The sequence below is a fragment of the Eriocheir sinensis genome, chromosome 6 (genome assembly GCF_024679095.1).
Source record: "Eriocheir sinensis breed Jianghai 21 chromosome 6, ASM2467909v1, whole genome shotgun sequence".
NCBI lineage: Eukaryota > Metazoa > Arthropoda > Malacostraca > Decapoda > Varunidae > Eriocheir > Eriocheir sinensis.
This window is the reverse complement of record NC_066514.1, coordinates 6,619,506-6,641,408: the sequence shown is the minus strand read 5'-3', so window position 1 is coordinate 6,641,408 and position 21,903 is coordinate 6,619,506. Positions and strand designations below refer to the sequence as shown.

The 21,903-nt window shown below is 47.9% G+C and overlaps 2 protein-coding genes across 2 annotated transcripts; both read right to left on the bottom strand.

Moving 5' to 3' along the window:
* Positions 1-13,039: 13,039 nt before the first annotated feature.
* On the bottom strand, positions 13,040-14,326 carry LOC126986910 (uncharacterized). Its single transcript, XM_050843408.1, has one exon. The coding sequence runs from the start codon at positions 14,324-14,326 to the stop codon at positions 13,040-13,042; it is 1,287 nt and encodes a 428-aa protein (XP_050699365.1).
* A 504-nt stretch (positions 14,327-14,830) lies between these two features.
* On the bottom strand, positions 14,831-16,714 carry LOC126986899 (uncharacterized). Its single transcript, XM_050843396.1, has one exon. It carries the CDS (start codon positions 16,712-16,714, stop codon positions 14,831-14,833), a length of 1,884 nt encoding a protein of 627 aa, XP_050699353.1.
* Positions 16,715-21,903: the final 5,189 nt, after the last annotated feature.

Genomic DNA, 21,903 nt, shown 5'->3' with positions numbered 1-21,903 from the left:
AACGAGACTTTTTTTTCTTTGTGTGTGTGTGAGAGAGAGAGAGAGAGAGAGAGAGAGAGAGAGAGAATTTTTAAGTGTTGTACCATATAAAAAATAAATGAGTATAATCATAGCTTTTCCGTTTTATCTATGGAAGCTATTGTTAGCCTATATATTCCTGCAAATAAATATTCTCTCTCTCTCTCTCTCTCACACACACACACATTTCATTACTTGGACGCTATTGGGCTTTCCGCATTTCCAACCAATCCACTTTTGGTAGGTTATAAATGGATCACACACACAGGCTGAGTAAAAACATGGAAAACTAACCTAATAGGATTGAAGTTAAAATATTATTGTTATTATTATTATTATTATTATTATTATTATTATTATTATTATTATTATTATTTTTACAGAAAAGGAGACAGTTCAAGGGCGTGAAAAAACAACAATGAAAAAAAGCCCGCTACTTACTGCTCCTGAATAGAATACAGAGGAGTGGCCAAAAAGAGAGGTCAATTTCGGGAGGAGAGGTGTCCTGATACCCTCCTCTTGAAAGAGTTCAAGTCGTAGGCAGGAAGAAATACAGATGAAGGTTTTTCAGAGTTTAGCAGCGTGAGGGATGAAAGAGTGAAGATGCTGGTTAACTCTTGCATAAGGGGTTTGCCGGTTTGGACAGTATAGGGATGAGCTTGATTAGAAAGTCGTGTGCAGCGGGGCCGCGGGAGGGGGTGAGGCATACAGTTAGCAAGTTCAGAAGAGCGGTCAGCGTGAAAATATCGATAGAAGATAGAAAGAGGGGCAACTTCGCGGCGGAATTTAATAAGGTAGAAGACTATCAGTAAGAGGAGGAGAGCTGACGAGACGAAGAGCCTTACACTCCACTCTGTCCAATAGAGCTGTGTGAGTGGAGCCCCCCCACACGTGAGATGCATACTCCATACGAGGGCGGACAAAGCCCCTGGATATGTATAACAACTGTACGAGGGAGAAGAATTGGCAGAGACGATACAGAACGCCCAACCTCGAGGAAGCTGATTTAGTGAGAGAGGAAATGTGAAGTTTCCAGTTAAGATTTTGAGTTAAGGATAGACCTTGGATATTTAGTGTTGAAGAAGGTGACAGCTGAGTATTGTCGAAGAATAGGGGATAGGTGTTTGGAAGATTGTGTTGAGTTGATAGGTGGAGAAATTGAGTTTTTGAGGCATTGGAGGACACAAGGTTCCTTCTACCCCAATCGGAGATGAAGCAAGGTCTGAGGTTAAGCGTTCTGCAGCCTCCAGTCTGGAGTCGTGTACTTCCTGTTGGGATGGTCTTCTATTGAAAGAAGTTGAATAATGCAGAGTGGAATTGTCGGCGTAGGAGTGGACAGGACAGTTTGTTATGGAAAAAAAGATAATTGATGAATAACAGGAAGAGGGTGGGTGATAGGACAGAGCCCTGTGGAACACCACTGTTAATAGGTTTAGGGGAAGAACAGTGACCGTCTACCACCGCAGATATTGAACGGCCGGAAAGGAAACTGGAGATAAAGGAACAGAGAGAGGGATAGAATCCGAAAGAGGGCAGTTTAGAAAGCAAAGACTTGTGCCAGACTTTATCGAAGGCTTTCGATATGTCTAGCACAACAGAGAAAGTTTCACCGAAACGGCTAAGAGAGGATGACCAAGAGTCAGTTAAGAGAGCAAGAAGATCGCCAGTAGAACGCTACTTGCGGAACCCATACTGGCGATCAGATAGAAGGTTAGAAGTGGAAAGGTGCTTTTGAATCTTCCGGTTAAGGATTGATTCAAAAACTTTAGATAGACAGGAAAGTAAAGCTATAGGGCGGTAGTTTGAGGGCTTGGAACGGTCACCCTTCTTAGGCACAGGCTGTACAAAGGCATACTTCCAGTAAGAAGGAAAGGTAGATGTTGATAGGCAGAGACGAAAGAGTTTGACCAGGCAGGGTGTCAGCACGGATGCACAGTTTTTAAGGACAATAGGTGGCACTCCATCAGGTCCATAAGCCTTCTGAGAGCTGAGGCCAGAGAGGGCATAGCAAACATCATTATGAAGAATCTTAATAACAGGCATAAAGGAGTCGGAGGGGGGATGAGTAGGAGGAATATCCCCAGAATCGTCCAGGGTGGAGTTCTTACAGAAAGTTTGAGCGAAGAGTTCAGCCTTAGAGATAGATGAGACGACGGTGCTGCCGTCAGGGTTAAGGAGGTAAGGAGGAAGAAGTAAAATTGAAGGAGAGATTTTTGGCTGGGTGCCAGAAGTCATGGGAAGAATTAGAAAAAGCAAGGTTTTGACATTTTCTATTCATGAAAGAGCTTTTAGCAAGTTGAAGAATTGATTTGGAACGGTTCTGGGCAGAAATATAAAGATCATGGTTATCTGGAGTGCGTAAGCTCTGGTACCTTTTGAGAGCTGCCTCTCAATCTTTAATAGCACGAGAACAAGCATGATTAAACCAAGGCTTTTTATTTTAGTATGAGCAGTAGAGAAGGAACGTGGAATGTATGCCTCCATTCCAGAGACAATCACCTCTGTGATGCACTGGGCACACACACAGAGGAGTCTCTCTCCTGGAAGCAGTAATCCTCAGGTCGTCCCACCGAGCTGAAGCAAAAATGCCAGAAGCATCGCCTCTTCGGTGGGTCCAGAGGGTGTACAGGAGCGATAGGACAGGATACAGAAATAAGGTCGTGATCGGAGGAGCCCAACGGAGAGAACAGTTTAACTGTGTAAGCAGAAGGGTTAGAGGTAAGGAAAAGGTATATGTCAAGGTTCCAGAGTTGGGTGCTGTAATCGAAAGGGATAACAAACAACAAGATAAATGGTTAGACACCAGGTTACTTCAAGTAAAGTAAGAAAACCCCAAAACAGCCTCACAATCTGAAGTCTCCAACACGAAGGCTTCAGCACGCCGGACTCAGCAATGACCTGTTGCACAGCTTCTTCCTCTTCGGGTGTCTCGCCCTTTAAGTGGCAATGACGAGGCAGCACAGCTTCGTCCTTGAAGTGGTGTAGACGTGGTAGACGAGGGAGGCGCAGGAGGAGAAGGGGCGTCAGGTTCACGGCAGTCACGGGAGTCCAGGGCGTGGAGAGGGGAGAGGTAAGGCACCCAGAACGAGCCCACGGTATCTGAGTTAGCCCGAGTGAGAGCAGGTTTGGAGCTATAGCAGAATCAAGTGTTCAGGGCGAGGCTCGGCCGCTGTCTGACGAGGAAGGCGCGGGCGGCAACAAAGTCGCCTCCCATAGCGGGATGAGAAGCCTCGGAGGTTCAGTCGACCGAGGCGTCGAACGGCGTCAGGCGAACGAGCAGCGGGAGTGAAGCAAGTGGTTCGCTGCGCCTCGGTAGTTGAACAGCTTTGAACGGCAAGATGCGGGCGGGCGGCAGGAGTGCCCCGGTCGTTCGGCCGCTAAGTTGGTAGTTGCCCTCACACAGGCCCCCATACAAGAATCTAATCCAGGTAGATTCCACAAACAACTACCAAGTGGGAAGAAAAAAGAACATAAGCCAAAAAACTAAAATAGGGGGGAAACTGACGAGGAAACAGGAGGAGTGACTTATGCAGGAAGTCTACTCAATAAATCGGGCCCCCACATTATCCTTCCCGGCCATATGGACGACACGGTGCCTCTAGGCCGGTAGACCCAAGGCTCATCTCAACACCCGGACGATGTCCTGCTGAATCGTTGAAGTACAACCAGGCGGGGTGGAGAATGCATCCCGGTCGTCCATAAGTGGTTCATCGAGGGGAAGTTCTGTGGAGCTGGCGTCAGGTGATGGCTCCTCCACTACGGCAACGGGGCTGACAAGAGGTCCTTCCGTAGCTGGTGGAGACAAGGGTCCAACGAGGTCGATGGCAACTTGGGGAAGTAGTTTTGTAACGACAGGTAAGGGTTGGAGGGAGACAGGACGTACACGACCTCTCCCCGACATCCGTTGGCACTTATCACAGGATCGACAGTAAGTACGGATGTCTGCTCCTATACCTGGCCAGAAGAAATCTTGAAAGATCTTTATCTCCATCTTATGACGAGAGAAATGTCTGGTCAAGGGACTCTGGTGGGCCGCAGAGAGGATGATTTGACGAGAAACCCATGGCACAACTAGACAGTGTTGGCCTACCTTATTGGAAAGCGGGGAGGTGAGGCATTTCCTGTAGAGAAGTCCGTTGCGATACAGGAACTGGAAGGAGGATCCGTTCCGTGCTTTGTCGACGTGTCCAGATGAGGCTTTCTGCCGTATCGCTGCTAAGGAGGCACAGGAGGCTTGAAGCTGGGAGAAGTCTTGAGGGGTTACTGAAGGAGGTAGAGGTTCCGGAAGGACAAGCGGATGAAGCCTCTTCAACCTACCAGCACGAGTGGTAACGGCGTGTACGTGGATGGCTGCAGGGGACGACGGAACAAATATTGTAATAGATGCAACCTTCAAATGAAAAATCACAAATTGCATCTCACTCTCATTGCGCATAATGCGGATTACGACATGTCGTCAATCCCGCGTGAATTAACGCTACCTGACTAAGACCAAAACATTCAGTTCACAAATACTATGAAGTCATCATAAATGAGATTTATTGACTCGTATGTCTTTATGTCTGGTTCACTCGCGGCTTTAGCGAACCAATTCATCAGCAATGGGAACGAACCCATATACACATAACAGATGTTGAAAGATGTGCCAACACCTGCGTTACCATTATTGATCAAGGGAAAGCAGGTTTTTTTGTTATGACTATATGGATTCGATGGAACGACTTTCTGAAACACGTCTTCCATCCCGCGAAGATTTTTTCAGTTCGCTTCAAGAAGCAGAACTTTCCGAAAGTGATTATAAACATGCTCAGAATGTTTGGAAAGTAGCTGGGTGTCAGAGCCTGAAGGATTATTTGTTGCTTTATGTAAAAGTGGATGTTGGCCTTCTATGTGATGTCTTCCTAGAGTGGAGAGGTATTTTGAAAACCCAGTGGAGGTTGGATATTGTAAATTATGTTAGCCTGCCAGGATTTGCCTATGACTCTTTTCTGTTAAAAACACAGCAGGAATTAGAGGTGCTTAGTAGCCCAGACATATATCATTGCATTCAAACAAATGTGCGTGGGGGCTACACAAGTGTTGTGCGTCGTTTTGTACGCACCAATAACATCTACACGAACCCTCAGTTTAATACAAAACATGATAGAAGCACTTTCCTTTCACATCTTGACTTCAACAGTCTTTATCCCACTGTAATGTAAGAGAAGTTGCCATGTGGAGATATGAGAAAACTAGATGAGACAGAAATGCAATGTTTTTTGAGCGGGGCTAGGTCAATCAAGCAACCGATGACGATTTTGGATACCTCATTCTGTGCGATACTGAGGCTGTCTAACGTGAAGTCATTGAGAAAACGGATGACCTCCCACTGACCATCAGAAGACACAATATCATCAATAGAGATACATCGTCAGCCGCACACGAATGGTATGAAGAAGAAAACCGTCCAGCACCGTGTAAGAACATAAAACTGATTGGAACACATGCTGCTCAGGAGAAAATGCTGTTTGCTCTGTCCCTCCTTAAACTTCTTATTCAACTAGGCCGGGTTGTTAAAAAGTGCATGCTATTTATATGTTTAAGCAAAAGCACTTTCTTGCGGACTTCATTCAGGATAACATAGAAGCCCGCAAAAGTGCTACTTGCCCTATCAAGAAAACTGCAATCAAGTGTATTTCAAACAGCATTTTTGGTCGATTCCAGATGAACGCGGCCAAATATAGTGAAGACATAGATATTGTCACCAACCGCGAAAAGTTTTTGAAGCTGGTCCGAAGTCCTTACTTTAAACGTGTTGTACCCCTCAATGATGGCCATGTAGTTGTAGTTCGCCATAAGAAATATTCACAGGTGAATCATCCAAACTACATTGGCTACTACATCCTAGAGCTGTCCAAGCTGCGACTATATGATTTCTATTACAATGTCATGAAGGCTCATTACGGGGATCGGGCGAAACTAGTGTATTGTGACATTGATTCCTTAATAACAGAAATTGAAACTCCTGATCTATTAACAGAGTACTAGCAGGAACCCTTCAAAAGCTATATAGACACAAGTAACTTTAGCTCCTCACATTCCTTGTACAGCACAGACAACAAAGGCAAGCTCGGATTTCTCAAGTCTGAAGTGGGGGAAAGAACCATCTCAGAATTTGTAGGTGTAAGACCAAAGTGCTACTCCATCCTCTTGGCAGACGGTGACCGGTTGAGTTCAGCTAAGGGCGTTCCAAAGTTCATAAAGAAGAAAATTGCTCATCAGCGATACAAAGACGTCCTATTCCAGAAGCAAACATTTACCTTTGGCTATCAGGGATTCACAGTGCGTAATGGACGAATGAGTACAGTAAAATATCCCAAGAGAGGGATATCTGTAGTTGAGGACAAAAGATACTACATTAGCACCTTGGAGTCACGGTCTTACGGTCATCCCGATAATTCTACAGGGGTAGAGGAGGAGGAGGAGGAGGAGGAGGAAGCCCAGATCATGACACATGACAAACGAAACGAAAGAGGCATAACAGAAGCGAGGCTAGCCGGGGTAATGGGTGGGCAAGAGATCGGTGAAATGGGAGAACAAGAAGAAGAAACCTATGAGTTGTTGGGAGAACGGGATGTGCTGGTCGAGCAATATTTCCCCTCGAAAATACAGCTAGCGATAGAAGATGACATGCTAATGGTAGCCGCGGAACAGGAAGAAATAAATCAAATGCTCTCATAATGCTCTGTATATAGGACTAATGTTGGAGTCTATGATATAAAATTGCACATGATGAATCTGTAATCATAATTTGACCAAATTCCAATAAACATTGAGTTTGTTTGACTTGTTTATATGCCCTTTATCAAAAAATGGATGAAAAAAAAAATTGTCTTAAAATTTATTCAATTTGTGGAAACATATGGATAAAACGCTTTTATGTTTCGATCTGGCTCATATATAAAAAAAATGACTCGCGAAATGTGCGCGGCGGCGGCAGCAGCGGACGCTGCGGCGACATCGTGCGACGACAGGATGCGACAGGATTTGTCTGATGCGACGGCCCGTCGCTGAGATGGCAGGTTGAAACCCGCCGGCTGGCGTACCAGGCGGGGAAACGGGTGCACGAGGCAGCCCGTAGCAGAGCAAAGCGAGCAACTCAACAGTCTACAGGTGGCCGAGAGGCCGGGAGAGTTGCTCGCTCGACGAGTGCTGGGCCCGTATCCTCGACAACTATTAATACTAAACTTGGTATTAACTTTCGACTTTGGTATTAACTTCACTCTCAAAGTGTATCCTCAACAACTATTAGCCTAATACCTACTCTTAACTTTGGTATTAATTTGAGAGTGCTGGCGAGGACTTCTAAACACTTAATAGTAAAGTTAATAGTGAATCCCAGACCCAGACCCATATCAACATGGCCACCGGACTTCCTCGTCCAGCCCGCCTCCGCAATTTAGAGTTTGATAGGGCGCTTTGGAACTGTATAACGATGGTGAACTTGTCAAGACATACATATTAGACCGTGCAGGAATGGAGTATGTGACTGATTTGGTGAGAAGAGAGCTACAAGATCCAGTTCAAAGGGAGCATTCCCTCACCCCGGGGTTGAAAGTGATTTTGACTTAAAGATACTTGGCTACAGGAAAAATGCTGCAGTGTTCAAGTGATGAGTTTGGGGTAAGCCAGAGTAGTGTAAGCAGGGTGATTGTGGAAACTCTGGCCGCCCTCAGTGACCCGTAGGTAGTCGGGAGATTTATCCAGTCTCCCCTTGATAGGGTGGAGATCCGTGTAAAGCAAGCAGAATTCTACCAACTTGCCGGTGTTGTGGGAGTGATAGACTGTACCCATGTGAAAATAATGGCACCAAAGGAAAACGATGTAGTTTATGTCAACAGAAAAAAAAAATAAGCATAGCTTGAACATACAATTAGTGTTTGATGCCTTTGTTATTGATTAAAATGTGAAATATTCGAGTTAAGGAAAACAAAACATGGGAAAAAAACTTTTATTTGTAGCAGAAAGGTACACATGCAAATGAAAAGATGACATTAAAATTGCATTAAAATGTCATTTAGAATATGATTTATAATTATTGCTGCCGGTTATTCATATTGAGATAATGGTGGTAAGAAAGCTTGTTAGAGATGTCTGCCAGTGTGAGGGAGGAGGAACGAAAGGTCGAGGTGACCACATCGCGAACATCATGACTTATGAGTGAAGTAAAACAAGGTTACTTGGTTTCTGTTTACAAAGTTCCAAGTGGAAAAACAACTTTATTGTGAATTCTGTGTATACTTTTCTGGAGTATTGTGTTTACTGAGTGAATTGGTGACCAATCTGTTGCTATTTGTGTCTTGCTTGAAGATATTCATCATTGGATTCAAAGCTATGGTATTAATGTGCAATAGTCATCATAACAAAATACGTAGTAATTAATTATATATGTCAACCTATTTATTTTCATGAGATCATGGTATGACCACTGAAAAACATAGCTTTTTATCTTGGGTCCATTACAAATTCAGTGTATAATTACTCTATTAGTGAAATCTAGTTTTCAGCATCTTTTATTATTATGCCAATATTCTAATCACTCAGCTTGCAAACATGCTTAGGTTTATGTTGTCAGCTTGGGTCGGACTTATGTGAACACTTTACCAAGTGACCTAAGATTACTCAATGCTCGCAAAGCTATGGTATTAACGTGCAATGGTCATCATACCAAAATACGTAGTAATTAATTATATATGTCAACCTAATTATTTTCATGAGATCATGGTATGACCGCTGAAAACATAGCTTTTTTTTATCTTAGCTCCATCACAAATTCAGTATATAATTATTCATATATTCAATAAAGTAGTGGAATCCAGTTTTCAGCATCTTTCATTATTATGCCAATATTCTAAGCACTCAGCTTGCAAACACGCTTAGGTTTATGTTGTCAGCTTGGGTCGGACTTAAGTTAACACTTTACCAAGTGACCTAAGATTACTCAATGCTACCATATAGGTATACTACATCTTTGATTGTGAGTTCATCAGAGAGCACTGGAGAGCAGCATGAGTCTAATTAGGTGCTAATGAATATCCTGCCTGCATCATAGACTACATAAAATGCAAATATGATCAGTGCCTAAAGGTGTTATAAGCTAATGATGGTAAATATATATATATATATATATATATATATATATATATATATATATATATATATATATATATATATATATATATATATATATATATATATATATAACTCTGCCCTAATGTCCCTCCCACTTTTGAAGGCGAAATGACGCCCCTGATTGTAACGACGCATCTTGTAACACCCATGACTGGGTGCCGGTGCAAATCTCCTCATTTAACACCGATAAATTAATCTAGGCTCTAGGGAACTCGGAAAAATCCAAGTTAGAGAGTGCTGGCTGTGGAGATTGAACCAGTGACCTTCGACATACAAAGCCATGTCTGTCAGTCGAGCCAATAAAGGTAAAGGTAAAGTTGGGGCATACGCTATAGCAGCGCGTGGCCTCGGTGCTCATCTCCGTAACATTGGGCCTTGAGCCTGTGGTGAGAGGGAGCCCATTACCCCGGGACACAGGGCCAGTGTGACATCCGGGTTACCACAGTTTCCCCAGGTAGTCATTTATCGACCAGCCCGAGAGGGAGGATGATCAGCTGGGTGAGCTGCACGCCGACTGCCCAGGCCGGGATTCGAACCCGGGCCCGCGTAGAAGCCAGGCATGCTGACCACTAGACCACGGAGGCGTATTGGAGCCCAATCTCAAGTGAACCCACTCACAATGGCACACAATTTTTTTTCCGGTAAATTTTGTGCTTTGAATGAATTTGCTAACCATTTCTGTCGAAAAACAGCAGAGATTATTTTTCACCCCTTCCACCCTAACCTCCTCAGTAATAAAAAAAAAAGTGACAAAATCATAGCCTTGAGGCAGTAATATTCAGCCCCAGCATCAAAAAATTATACTGCTGCCCTAGGAAAGGCATCTCTTAACTCCGATGAAGTAGGTGGTGACTGTGGTGGAGCAGCTTCATTGTCATCCCTTGCAGTGGCAGGTGTCATTAGGCCAGCAGATGATGAAGCAGTGGCAGGTGTCATTGGGCCAGCAGATGATGAAACAATGGCTGGTGTCATAGGGCCAGCAGATGATGAAGCAGTGGCAGGTGTCATTGGGCCAACAGATGATGAAACAATGGCTGGTGTCATAGGGCCAGCAGATGATGAAGCAGTGGCAGGTGTCATTGGGCCAGCAGATGATGAAGCAGTGGCTGGTGTCATAGGGCCAGCAGATATTGAAGCAGTGGCTGTTGCCGGAGCAGCTAATGGTATCTTTTCCACAAGTAATGAACAATGTGCTGGGATGGTCTCTAGCAATACTGATAAAGTGTGTATCTACAAAGAATATGAATTTAAGGGTAGGCTAATTAATAAATTGTTTTAATAAGAATATAAAAGTTTTTGCCAAAAACATACAGGCCAGTCAATATTTCACTGCTGCTTGACTGTTGCTGCTGTCCTATCCCTAGCACATCATGTCAATGCTGAATGACTCTGGTACCCCTTCAAATACATGAGACGAGCAGCCTATGATGTCATACACCAGTTTATCTACCACAGTTAACGTCATAGTTATATAGGTAGGCGCCTGCGTATCTGTGGTGCCACATGTGTGGGGCACTCAGGTGCTGGGGGAAATGTCATTGTTATGATGGGGCAGGGGTAAACCAGTGTATGCTGTGAGGCCTTGGTGTGGAAGTTCCCTGTCTGAACTGTGCAGCTAATCCCCCATACAGTGAGGGCCTTTTTTACTCCCTCAGGGGCTGTACAGCTGAGAGAGTGGTGTACAGGAGTGTGAGTGTGTGAGTAAGCGTGTGCCTGTCTTGGCTAAAACCCTTCACTGGGGGAAGACAACCAAGGTATTTAGATAGATTGATAGTCATTGACAGATGAACATTAAAAAAATTTCTATATCAAATATGCAGTTCACTGCTATGAACTTATTAACTTTAAGCTGAAATAAAGGCATTGTGGCCAGTATAGCTGCATTCTGTGAGCACATAAAAAACTAACTAATATAAGTTTTACATTTAAAAGACATAACAACTAAAAAAAATTACCAGTCTGCCGCTGCTCATTCTTGCACTTGGCAATGCAAGGCTTTGATTTTTGTTGTACGTTGTACCAACGCCTCTCACAGTCATCCTGCGTATGAGGTCCACTCCCAGGGAAGGCACTGTCAGGGTATAAATGTGAAGCAAGTTTCTTAATCGTTTCACTATGGCATGCTTTTTATTTCCCATAACTTCTCCAATAACATTTAATACATGCTGTGATGGAAAGCTAAATCAGTACCAATATTTTATTTACATGCATCATAAGACATTAACTTTTTAGTTGTTATGAACATGGCCATAAATACTACTTTTCATTACCTACTTTTCTAAAATGCTTTTCTCTAAGTAGGATGATATTACACAATACAGCTATACAAAAAAATTCAAAGCATTAATCTTAATTCCATTCTTTTCAGTACTTCTAACCTAACATTATATCACCAGAAACTGTTTGACCAATGCCATCAAAATAATATTTTAATCTTACTTTACCATTCTCATCAAATCTACCTATTCCGATATAGTCTTAACATAAAATATTTGCAAAAGTGTTGAGAGCCTGGCATGCCCAACCCACCCACCCCCCCAAAAAAATCTAAATAAGGAATAAATAAAATAACTGGTAAATATGACTTGACTCTCTTATACTAACCCCCTTTCCACCCTAACAAACTTGGGGACCTACCATGTTAGGTTAGGACGTGTTTGGTAGGACATGTTTAGCAGGAGTTGGTTTAGTTATGTTAGATTGTTGAGGGAGTGGGGGTTGCAGCAGAAATGGTCATGATGATGCTATTCACATGGAGCAGTAGGAAAAAGTATGTCCTGTTTGGAAACTCTGTGGTTGTGTTTGTATACAAAAATACCCATTTGACGAGGTTAGGTTAGTTTGCAAGTTACTTGAATCATGGATATGTGAATATGTAACAAAAAAAATAAAAGCGTTAACCTTAATTTCATTATCTTGAGTACATTCCAATCTAACATTATATCACCATAATCTGTTTGGCCAATGCTATAAATATACTATTTTAATCTTACTTTTCCATTCTCACGAAACCTACCTATTCCCATATAGTCTTGACAAAGTACTTGTAAAAGTGTCCATAGTCTGGCATGCCCAATAAAAATAAATAATAAACAAATAAAAATAAATAAAGAAAAAAAGGGCAAATATGCCTTAACTATCTATACCAACCCCCTCTTCCCCCCCCCAACAAACTTGGCATGTTAAGTTAGGATGTGTTCGATAGGACGGGGCAGGTTTGGCACTTGGGGACCTATCATGTTAGGTTAGGATGTGTCAGGTAGGACAGGTTTAGCAGGAGTTGGCTTAGTTATGTTAGATTGTTGAGGGAGTGGGGGTTGCAGCAGAAATGGTCATGATGATGCTATTCACATGGAGCAGTAGGAAAAAGTATGTTCTGTTTGGAAACTCTGTGGTTGTGTTTGTATACAAAAATACCCATTTGACGAGGTTAGGTTAGTTTGCAAGTTACTTGAATCATGAATATGTGAACATGTAACAAAAAAATAAAAGCATTAACCTTAATTTCATTATCTTGAGTACATTCCAATCTAACATTATATCACCATAATCTGTTTGACCAATGCTATAAATATACTATTTTAATCTTACTTTACCTTTCTCACAAAACCTACCCATTCCCATATAGTCTTGACATAAAGTACTTGTAAAAGTGTCCATTGTCTGGCATCCTAGCCTCCCCCAATAAAAAAATAATAAACAAATAAAAATAAATAAAGAATGAAAACAGGGCAAATATGCCTTAACTATCTATACCAACCCCCTCTTCCCCCCCCAACAAACTTGGCATGTTAAGTTAGGATGTGTTCGGTAGGACAGGGCAGGTTTGGCATGGTTAGGTTTAGTTATGTTAGGTTGTTGAGGGGGCTGAGGCGAGCTCAAAATCCTTCTCGAGGTCGAGAAAGAGCACCACCGCCTGTCTCCCCGGGACACCAGAGAGGAGGGTGGAGATGCAGTTCCTGGTGCCCATGCCCCGGCGGAAAGCAAAGAGGTGGTGATGGAGTGGGCCCATCGCCCACTGAAGGCGCGTAAGGTGGACTCTTTCCATACACTTGCCGAGGCAGCTTAGGAGGGAGATCGGGTGATGTTGGAGCCCGTCTCCACTCTTGGGGATGGGGACGATGGTGGCCAGCTTCCAAGAGGCTGGCAGCGCCCCGAGCTCAAGGGATCGGTTGAATAGTCCCAGCACCTCCGCCTGCATGTCCGGGCCCACCCCGGTGGCGGTGTCCTTCCAGGGGATGGCCCGCTCCAGCTCCCACATCTCTATCGGCGCGTCAGCGGCATGCGCCTGTAGGCAGGCCTCCCCGAAGGCGGCTACTCTCCCGGGGTTTGCCTCCCTCAGCAGGTCGCGGGTGTGGGCCGGAAGCCGGGCGGAAGCAGCACGGAAGGAGAAAGTGGTAACAAGCCGCTCCGCCTCGACCTGGGGCTGTGGGTGTAATGCCGGGCGTGCCACCGCACCCCTCGCGACGGCCCTCAGCTTCCGCCAGAGGACCGCAGCGGACGCGCAGCCGTCAAGTCCCTCGCACCACGCCAGCCAGTGCTCCTCCTGCACCCGGTCGGCGGTCTCCCTGGCGCGACGGACAGCAGCGCGCAGCAAGCCTCGCGTCGCCTCCGTGTTCACTCTCCTGTTGAGCTTGCGGGCCTGGTTCACTCGGTGGTTCGCCTCCCTCACATCCTCGGTGTAGTACCACCTGTCGCGGTGTGCCACCGCCACAGGCCGGAGGAGGGGGATCGCCTCATCAGCCGCCGCTGTGAAGGCGTCAACCAAGCGCGCATCCACCGCCTCAAGGTCGTCAGGCCGGATGGTGGCGGCCAGACGACGGGCGACGGCCCCGCTGAACCGAGGCCAGTCAGCCCGGCGCAGGTTCCAGCGCGGAGGCCGCTGTGGTAACACAGGCGGCGGGACAGGGAGTGTAACAACGGAGGCGAAAAGGTCGCTCGCGAGGTGCGCGTGGAGGGCCCACGTTTTACCGACGGTAAGCGGCCGCGAGACAAGGCTGAGGTCCAAAACGCCCCCAGCCTCGTGCGTGGGCACCCCGGTGTTGAGGAGACCGACCCCGGGCACGTCCTCCAGAGCCGCGGCAAGGTGGCCCCCGGCGCGGTTCCTCCCCCTGCTCCCCCACCTTCCACCTTTCATGGTGGGCGTTGAAGTCGCCCCCGATGAAGGTGGGTTCGTCGTTGGCCAGGGAGAGGAGTTCGGTGAAGTCGGGCGCGGCATGTGGCTCGCTATACACGCAGTAGAACGCGACACACGCGCTCGGCAAGGTCACCTTGACTGCCAATACCTCCACACCGGCACCGCACAGCACGGGACGAAGCACTCGAGAACAGGGAAGTACATCCCTGACCAAGATACAACACCCACGCGCCGCTCCGGCGACGGCAGGAAGGTAAAAGGCCCTGTAGCCCTTGAAAGACACCGACTGGCCCTCCCGAAGGAGAGTCTCCTGTAATAGGATGACGTCAAAGCCGTCGGTGCCGATCGCGGCTCTCAGGAGGCTAACCTTGCCGCGCACGCCGCACACGTTCCACTGCATTACGCTTAGCGGCCGGTCACCGAGGAGGCCCCCGGGGTGGTCACAGGGGCCGTCGCGCGCGAGGGGGCCGGCCCCCGGCGCTTCGGGATCACCATGCGCTTGGGCTACGGGATGCGGGAGCGTGCTGGAGCCATTCGCACGGGGATGTGTGAGCGGGGCTTGGCGGTCTGGGTTGCCGGCGCCGGCCGGGCCACCGCCACGGCGGGTACCACCGCTGGCTGAGAGGACCGGGAGGGCGCGTCGACCTCCATGCGGGCCTCCCCCACGGGAGGTGGTGCGTCCTCGCTGGCCAGGGTCTGTGCAGTTGGAGGCGCAGCCACTGGAGTTTGCAGCGGGGTGGCGGGAGACGCGGCCGGACTGGCGACGGTGGGGAAGCACTCCTCCACCGTCGCCTTCGCGATGACCCGTAGCGCCGCCTCGTCCGGTGTGAGCTGTAGGAGGCCGGTCAACGCCAGAGTGAAGCTCGCCAGCACCCCCTCCAGCGCAGCCCTGGTGACCAGGACATGGCCGGGAGGAGGGACCAGGGGTGCAGCTGGCGCGCTCACGCGCTGGGGAAGGGCCGGTGGAGGCAGTGCGGGAGTGCGTTGCTCCTGCTGCGCGGAGGGGCCCGAGGCGGACGCCGGGCGTGGGGGCGTGGCAGGTGTTGAGGTGGAGGCCGGGTGGGGAGGCGTGGCGGGCAGTGGCACAGCCGGAGCAGCGTTGCCTCGAGATGCGCCCGGTGGTGGGAGGGCCGAGAAGTGCTCCTGGGAGGCGAGCGTTGTGGGGCCGGGAGGGGCGGGCTGACGCTGGGACCTCGAGCGGGACCGCCCGGTCCACGCCGGCCGAGAGGGGTTGTGCGCTGCACGCCACTCCTCCTGTCGCTGTATTCCCCGGTCCACGATGTTCAACCGGGAGGGGCAGCGGCGGCTCCACGCGTGATGGTGCTGGCGGCAGTTGGGGCAGAGGGCGGGCACGTTCTCGCCAGCCTTGTACTTCGCTTGGCAGGCTTCCGTCATGTGCGGCCCCGAGCACATGCCGCACACTGCCTGGCGATTGCAGCGGGAGCGATGGTGGCCGTACTGCTGGCATCGGTAGCACCTCAGGGGCTCGGTGTTGAAGAGGCGCGTGTAAAAGACGCCCCAGCTCCCTAGGTCGAGCATGCCCGGCATGGGGCCCCTCACCGAGATGAGGACCTGCCTCGTGGCAAGGTTGTCCCGCGTCTGGCACCGCTCCGCCGTGACGACGCTCGGGTGGCGGAGGAGAGCCTTGAGAGGCATGGCTAACGGGTACGACGTCACCACCCCCTTGGTGGTTGCGTCGCCCATCAGCCGCAGCTGCACCGCCTTCCCGCGCACCGACGTGGTGTCCAGGAGGGCGCGGAGGGCTTCCTCGGATGGCGGGGTGACCAGTACGCTGCCACTCTCCAGGAAGCGCATCTGGAAGCGGAGCCCGAGTTGTTCCTCCAGGGCGTCCGTCAAATCGAGGGCAGTGTCGAATCCCGGTGTAGGAGGGACGACAACCTTGGGTCTGGCAGGGGCCGTAGCAGCTTGGCGAGTAGCAGCCTGCTCGGGGTGCGAGACGGCACCGAGCAGGGTGGTATGGGCAGCGGCGGAGGCAGGTGGGGTAGTAGCGGCGGAGGCAGGTGAAGGAGCAGCGGTGGAGGCAGGTGAGGTGGCAGCAGTGGAGGCAGGGGAGGCAGCAGCGGTGGTACGGGGGAACGGCGTCGGGCGTGAGCCGTTGGTCAGGGTGGGGGTAGCAGAGGTCGGAGAGTTAGCGGTGCCAAGTGTCGAGCGGGAGCGGGGAGGCGAAGGTGGCGGAGGTGGGTTGGAGCGGTGGTTACGGTCACGCTTCTTCCTCACTATCACCCAATCCTCATCAGAGGAGTCGGGGAGAGGGATAAGGGCCGCCTCATCGCTCCCCGACTCCAGGCGCAGCTGCTTGTCCGCCGGTGACTCGGTGTCGGAGCTCTCCGAGTAGCTGGTGGGGCGGAGTCGCTTGTCCGTAGCCATCTTAAAGACAAGACAGCCCGGGGGCTGGACCACAGCTAGACATATAACAAAATAAAAATAAAAAGTATAACAAAATCTAGCCCACGGAGAGCCGGTTAACCTACGGCAACGGAGGGCTACAGCCAACCCATCCTCTAACGGGCTCGGCAGGCGCCGCTGTCGCCCCTTGCGGGTCTTGGGGGACCTAACAATAATTCTGGTGTTTCCTTTAACCACCACTTTATCCTAAGGGGCCCCCTCTTGGCACTGCCCTCGGGGTTCGGCGTCGTACCACACCAGGGTCTAACGGCTCAATCACTCAAACAAAAAATAAAGGAAAAGCTCAAGCACACAGCAGCAGGTAGGCTGCAGTCGCGTGTAACGAGCGACACGAACCAGGGGCACGGTAGGTGTGCATGCTGGCTCGGTGAGGGCAGGCAGCGCGGAGCAGACGTCAGTCGGTGCACGCAGGGTGGAGGGAGCGCGGGGTGCAGCACCGTGAAGTGACGCGTGTAACGCGCGACCACTGACACGGCGGAGCGGGGCCTGGCAGGTAGCAGAGTAGCCCAATCGCTCGCCTGCGAGAGCTGTTGCTAGACGGTGGGGGAGAGGTGTGCGCGCTGCCAGGTCCGGGAAGCCAATGGGGGGGACATTTTTTTTTTCATTTCAGGGATTTACCCCCTAAATAGGGGGAACGGGCCTTTGTCGTACGACGGCCCGTCGCAGGGGGGAACCCGCCGCTGGCGTGCGGCGGGTGTACACGGGGCTGCTGGCTCTTATATACGGGCCCGGGAGAGGGCAGAGATGGGAGGGAGATTGCCGGAAAGGCTTACACTTCTTAAATTAATAATAGGGAAAGGAAATTAACAACGTCCACTGATGTGTTACAAAGAAATTCAGATGGTATGGTTTTCAAGGTTATTCGTGGCAGAAATCTATTTTGGGTTCAATACTTACGGGAAAGTAAATTTATAAGGGACTTATGGCATCTAAGCACTGTGCGCACGGGCACAAGAGGCGGCGCAAGGAAGCTACTAGAAAAACTGGACTACGTGACTCGGAGGGAGGGGGAGGGACAAGGGCGAGGTGGCGGACGCCAAGCCTAGAATTTGGGCGCGAAGGCTGGCGTGCCTGGCCGTGCGGCGGGTCAGGGAGTGTGTCTGGCGGAGAGTAGGGGTAACCCCGGGGAGGGGGGATGGTCTCTGGCGTGAGAAAATTAACGGCCACTGCGGGCCTCACTTAACACTTTACACTACAAAAATTTGGCACTTTTTTTTTTTTACGTCGTTGCCTGTTGCGCCGGTAGGCATCTTCCTGGTGGGGCCTGATGGTCGGCCCAAGGCTTCTTCCAGGTGGGGCCTGATGGTCGGCCCAGCCCGTTCTGGCGCAGGCAAGTGTTTATAGTGGCACCATCTTGCAATGGCTCATGCTGCCCCCCGGAACTCGTTCTTGATTCGCTTGGACGACTTCCTCTAGAGTCCGGGTTGATGGGTGGTCTTCAGGACAGCATGTGGGTAGTTTTAAGCCACTCGGCGGTGACTGAAAAATCCGAGTGGTAGCGTGGGGATTCGAACCCGCGTCGTCCATCACGCGGTGAATGTGGGCCCAGTACGCTACCAGTTCGGCCACCGCCTACCCTAACACGCACACACAAAAAAAATCGTCTTACGGTAACATATTGTAGAGAGAAAAGAAAATATACTTGAGAGATTAGTGCAAAGACGGAGATAGGGTATTCGGTTTGAAGTAAAAAGTGTATGTGGGTGGGGGGGAGGGAGGGATGCGTCTTGTCAGGAGTACACCACTCAGGTCTTGGATAAAGTGGACCGCCAGGAAATAGTGGAACGTAGCCAATCAGCGCGCAGCATTGGAGGCCCGTGTTGCCAGACGCATGGCTCACCGGCCTCACTCGGTTGCTGCCAGACGTGTGACAATCAGAAATCACTCCGTCTTCACTCAGACACCATTTCGAGTACTTCTTCAGGGGCTCCCTGCTCAAAGCTGAGCCCAACTTTGCATCCGAGGTCTCTGTAATGAGGCTAACACCAGCCTCACACAACGCTCAGATGAGGGCATTGATGCTGCTAAATATAGTTTAGAGAAAGGCAGCTGCAGAATCAACAAGCATTGCTCAGAGAAATGCGTCATTATAACGACGTCATGGAAGGCAAGAAGTCGTCAAAGAGGCGGAGAGAAAGTGATATTGAATAAAGTCTTAATGGTATAACAAATTTGTTTTACATACCTTTTGTACATTTTTCATTCACGTACTAATATATATATATATATATATATATATATATATATATATATATATATATATATATATATATATATATATATATATATATATATATATATTTAGCAGGAAAAGTATGAGGAGCGTGGTCACAATCACCATCTTTATTAAACTTGGTAACCCAAAGCTGAGGTTCCCTAAGCACAGCCCCCTTTCTGATGATACTAGTATATTTAATTCAGGTTAAAGGTTGAAGGAGACCAACAGTGAATGAGACAATTATTTAATTTATAATGTATTCACATACTAGTAAAAAATACACTTTCTTTGGACACTGGCTTCTTTCTAGCAAGAAAGCCAAGAATAAAAGAAAATATTAATTATAAACAATGTGAAGGAAAAACTGGTTGAAAAACCAATTAAACTGGAGTACATTTAATTCAGTGAGAGACACATGAAAGGTATGCATCTAGAAGTCACTGGAGATGATCGTGGTCTTTTTTCTATGTGCTCTGACACTTATTATAACAAAGAGTATATCAGGCAGAGGCGCATCAGCTCACTTGTGTTATGTGTAGAGATAGATGTCCATATTGCCATGTGTGTAAATGCATGTATGTATGTATGTGTTGTGACAATGCTGGAGGTAGGAAGAATGTATGTATTAGCAGATTCATGCAGTTGTAGAATTTTTGAGAAACAAATCCCAACCAACTGAACCTATAAATCTCCAAGAGAAGAAATTTAAAGAATCCACGAGATTGTGAGTACTGAGAATATCATTGAATCACAAATAACAGAATATAAGCAGAAATTGAGGAACAGAATGTTACAACTTGACCCTATAAGCTTCAAGAAGTAAAAGGTCTCCAAGTTTTGAACAATGTGGACAGCCAGTTATCTAAAATGTATGGGTTATTGGATGCTGGCAAAAGATGTACTACCTATATAACAATAAGTTGTCTGTGGACATTTCTACTCCTTCAGAGCCAGGCAATAAAAAGTGAGAAATCCCAGGCTGCCTGTGACATCAAGATCAGGATCTAGATCATGTGTCTGGCAGCACGGGCTTCTAATGCTGCGCGCTGATTGGCTACGTTCCACTATTACGTGACGCTGGTGGGTCGCCAGTAGTGTGTGGCGTCCTGCCAAGGAGGGGCGTTGGCGATGGATGGCTGTCCAGGGCGATAGCAGTGAACAGCAGACTTGCTGAGCACTGCGAGCGCAATGGGTGGCTGTTCGTCGACAATTGGGACCTCTTCTTTGGCAACGACGCCCTCTACGCCCGTGACGGGATACACTTGACGTTCAAGGGTGTTGAGGCTCTCTCAGACTCCCTTGAGCGAGCACTTGGTACCCTGAGGGATTTTTTAGTATAGGCGAGGGGGGGAGGAGTAATGGGAGCAATGGGAGGAGTAATGGGAGGGGACATCTAGCTCATAATATAACCAGGCAGCTTAGAAGTAATTCTAGAGGAGTAACAGAGGACGGGCTAAGAATCTTCTATACTAACAGCAGGAGCCTCAGAAACAAGATAGACTTACTAAGGGGTGAAGCTTGTTCAGAAAATTTTGACATAATAGCGATCACTGAGACATGGATAGACACTGCTAATAGAAATTTTAGATCAGAATTTGAAATAACGGGTTATCAGATGTTTCACAAAGACAGAAGGGGCAGAAAGGGAGGTGGAGTTGCGCTATATGTTAAAGACTCGCTTAAATGTTTAGTTAACAACTCAGTCAAAACTAACATGGATTCAGAATCAGTTTGGGTGGACGTTTACAAAGGGAAAGAAAAACTAACTCTAGGAGTTATTTACAGGCCACCCAACCTTAACAGGCAGGACACGAGTATATTACTACAGGAGATTGGCAGGGCGAGTATGAGTAGAAATGTCTGCGTAATGGGGGACTTTAATTATAGGAATATAGACTGGGAAGATCTAGTGGGTGACCTGGAAGCCGAGGACTTTCTTAAAGTTATACAAGATAATTTCCTTAAGCAGGTAGTTACTGAGCCTACCAGAGGAGATAACATATTAGACTTAGTCCTAACCAATAATGGGAACTTGCTACGTGAGTTGGAGGTGGGCAGAGAGTTAGGAAATAGTGATCGCAGAACGGTTCGTTTTAGCTTAGACTGGGCGGTAACCCGCGAACCAAACCCAGTGTTAGTGCCAGATTTTAGAAGAGCAAACTACGAGGGGCTTCGAAGACATCTTGAAGGGGTAAACTGGGATAATTTAGGGATTCATGAGGGCCAGAACTGCGGATTGGAGAGCCAGGAGAACCAGGTAGAAATGTCTTACAATAATTTAGTTAGAGTAATAGTAGAGAGGCAAGAACAGCATATACCACAGCGAACACTTAGAAAAGAAAACAATGATCCTAAGTGGATGACTCGTGGACTAAAACACGAGATTGGGTTAAAGAAGGGAATTTATCAGAAAATAAAGAATGGGGAAACACATCTCAGGGGCCGGTACGTCGAACTATCTAGATTAGTTAAGAAAAACACCAGGATAGCAAAAAAGAACTATGAGATCAAAGTAGCAAATGAGGCGAAAAGTAATCCTAAGGGCTTCTTTCAGATGTATAGAACAAAAACACGGGAGAAAATTGGACCGCTGAAAACAAACACAGGGGAGCTAGTAGAAAATTACGAAAATATGAGCACATTGTTGAACGACTACTTCCTTTCAGTATTCACACAGGAGGATCGAACGACTATACCGGAAAGAATTCAGGTGTACGAGGGCGGGGATGGCGATAAATTGAGGGATATAATCATTACCAGGCAAGTAGTTCAGGATGAGATAGATAAGCTTAAGAAGAACAAGTCGCCAGGTCCTGACGGGATATTTCCGAGGGTATTAAAGGAGTTAGGTGATATAATCAGTGACCAACTAACCGACATCTTTAAGATGTCGGTAAATACTGGCTATGTGCCGAGCCTATGGAAAGTTGCT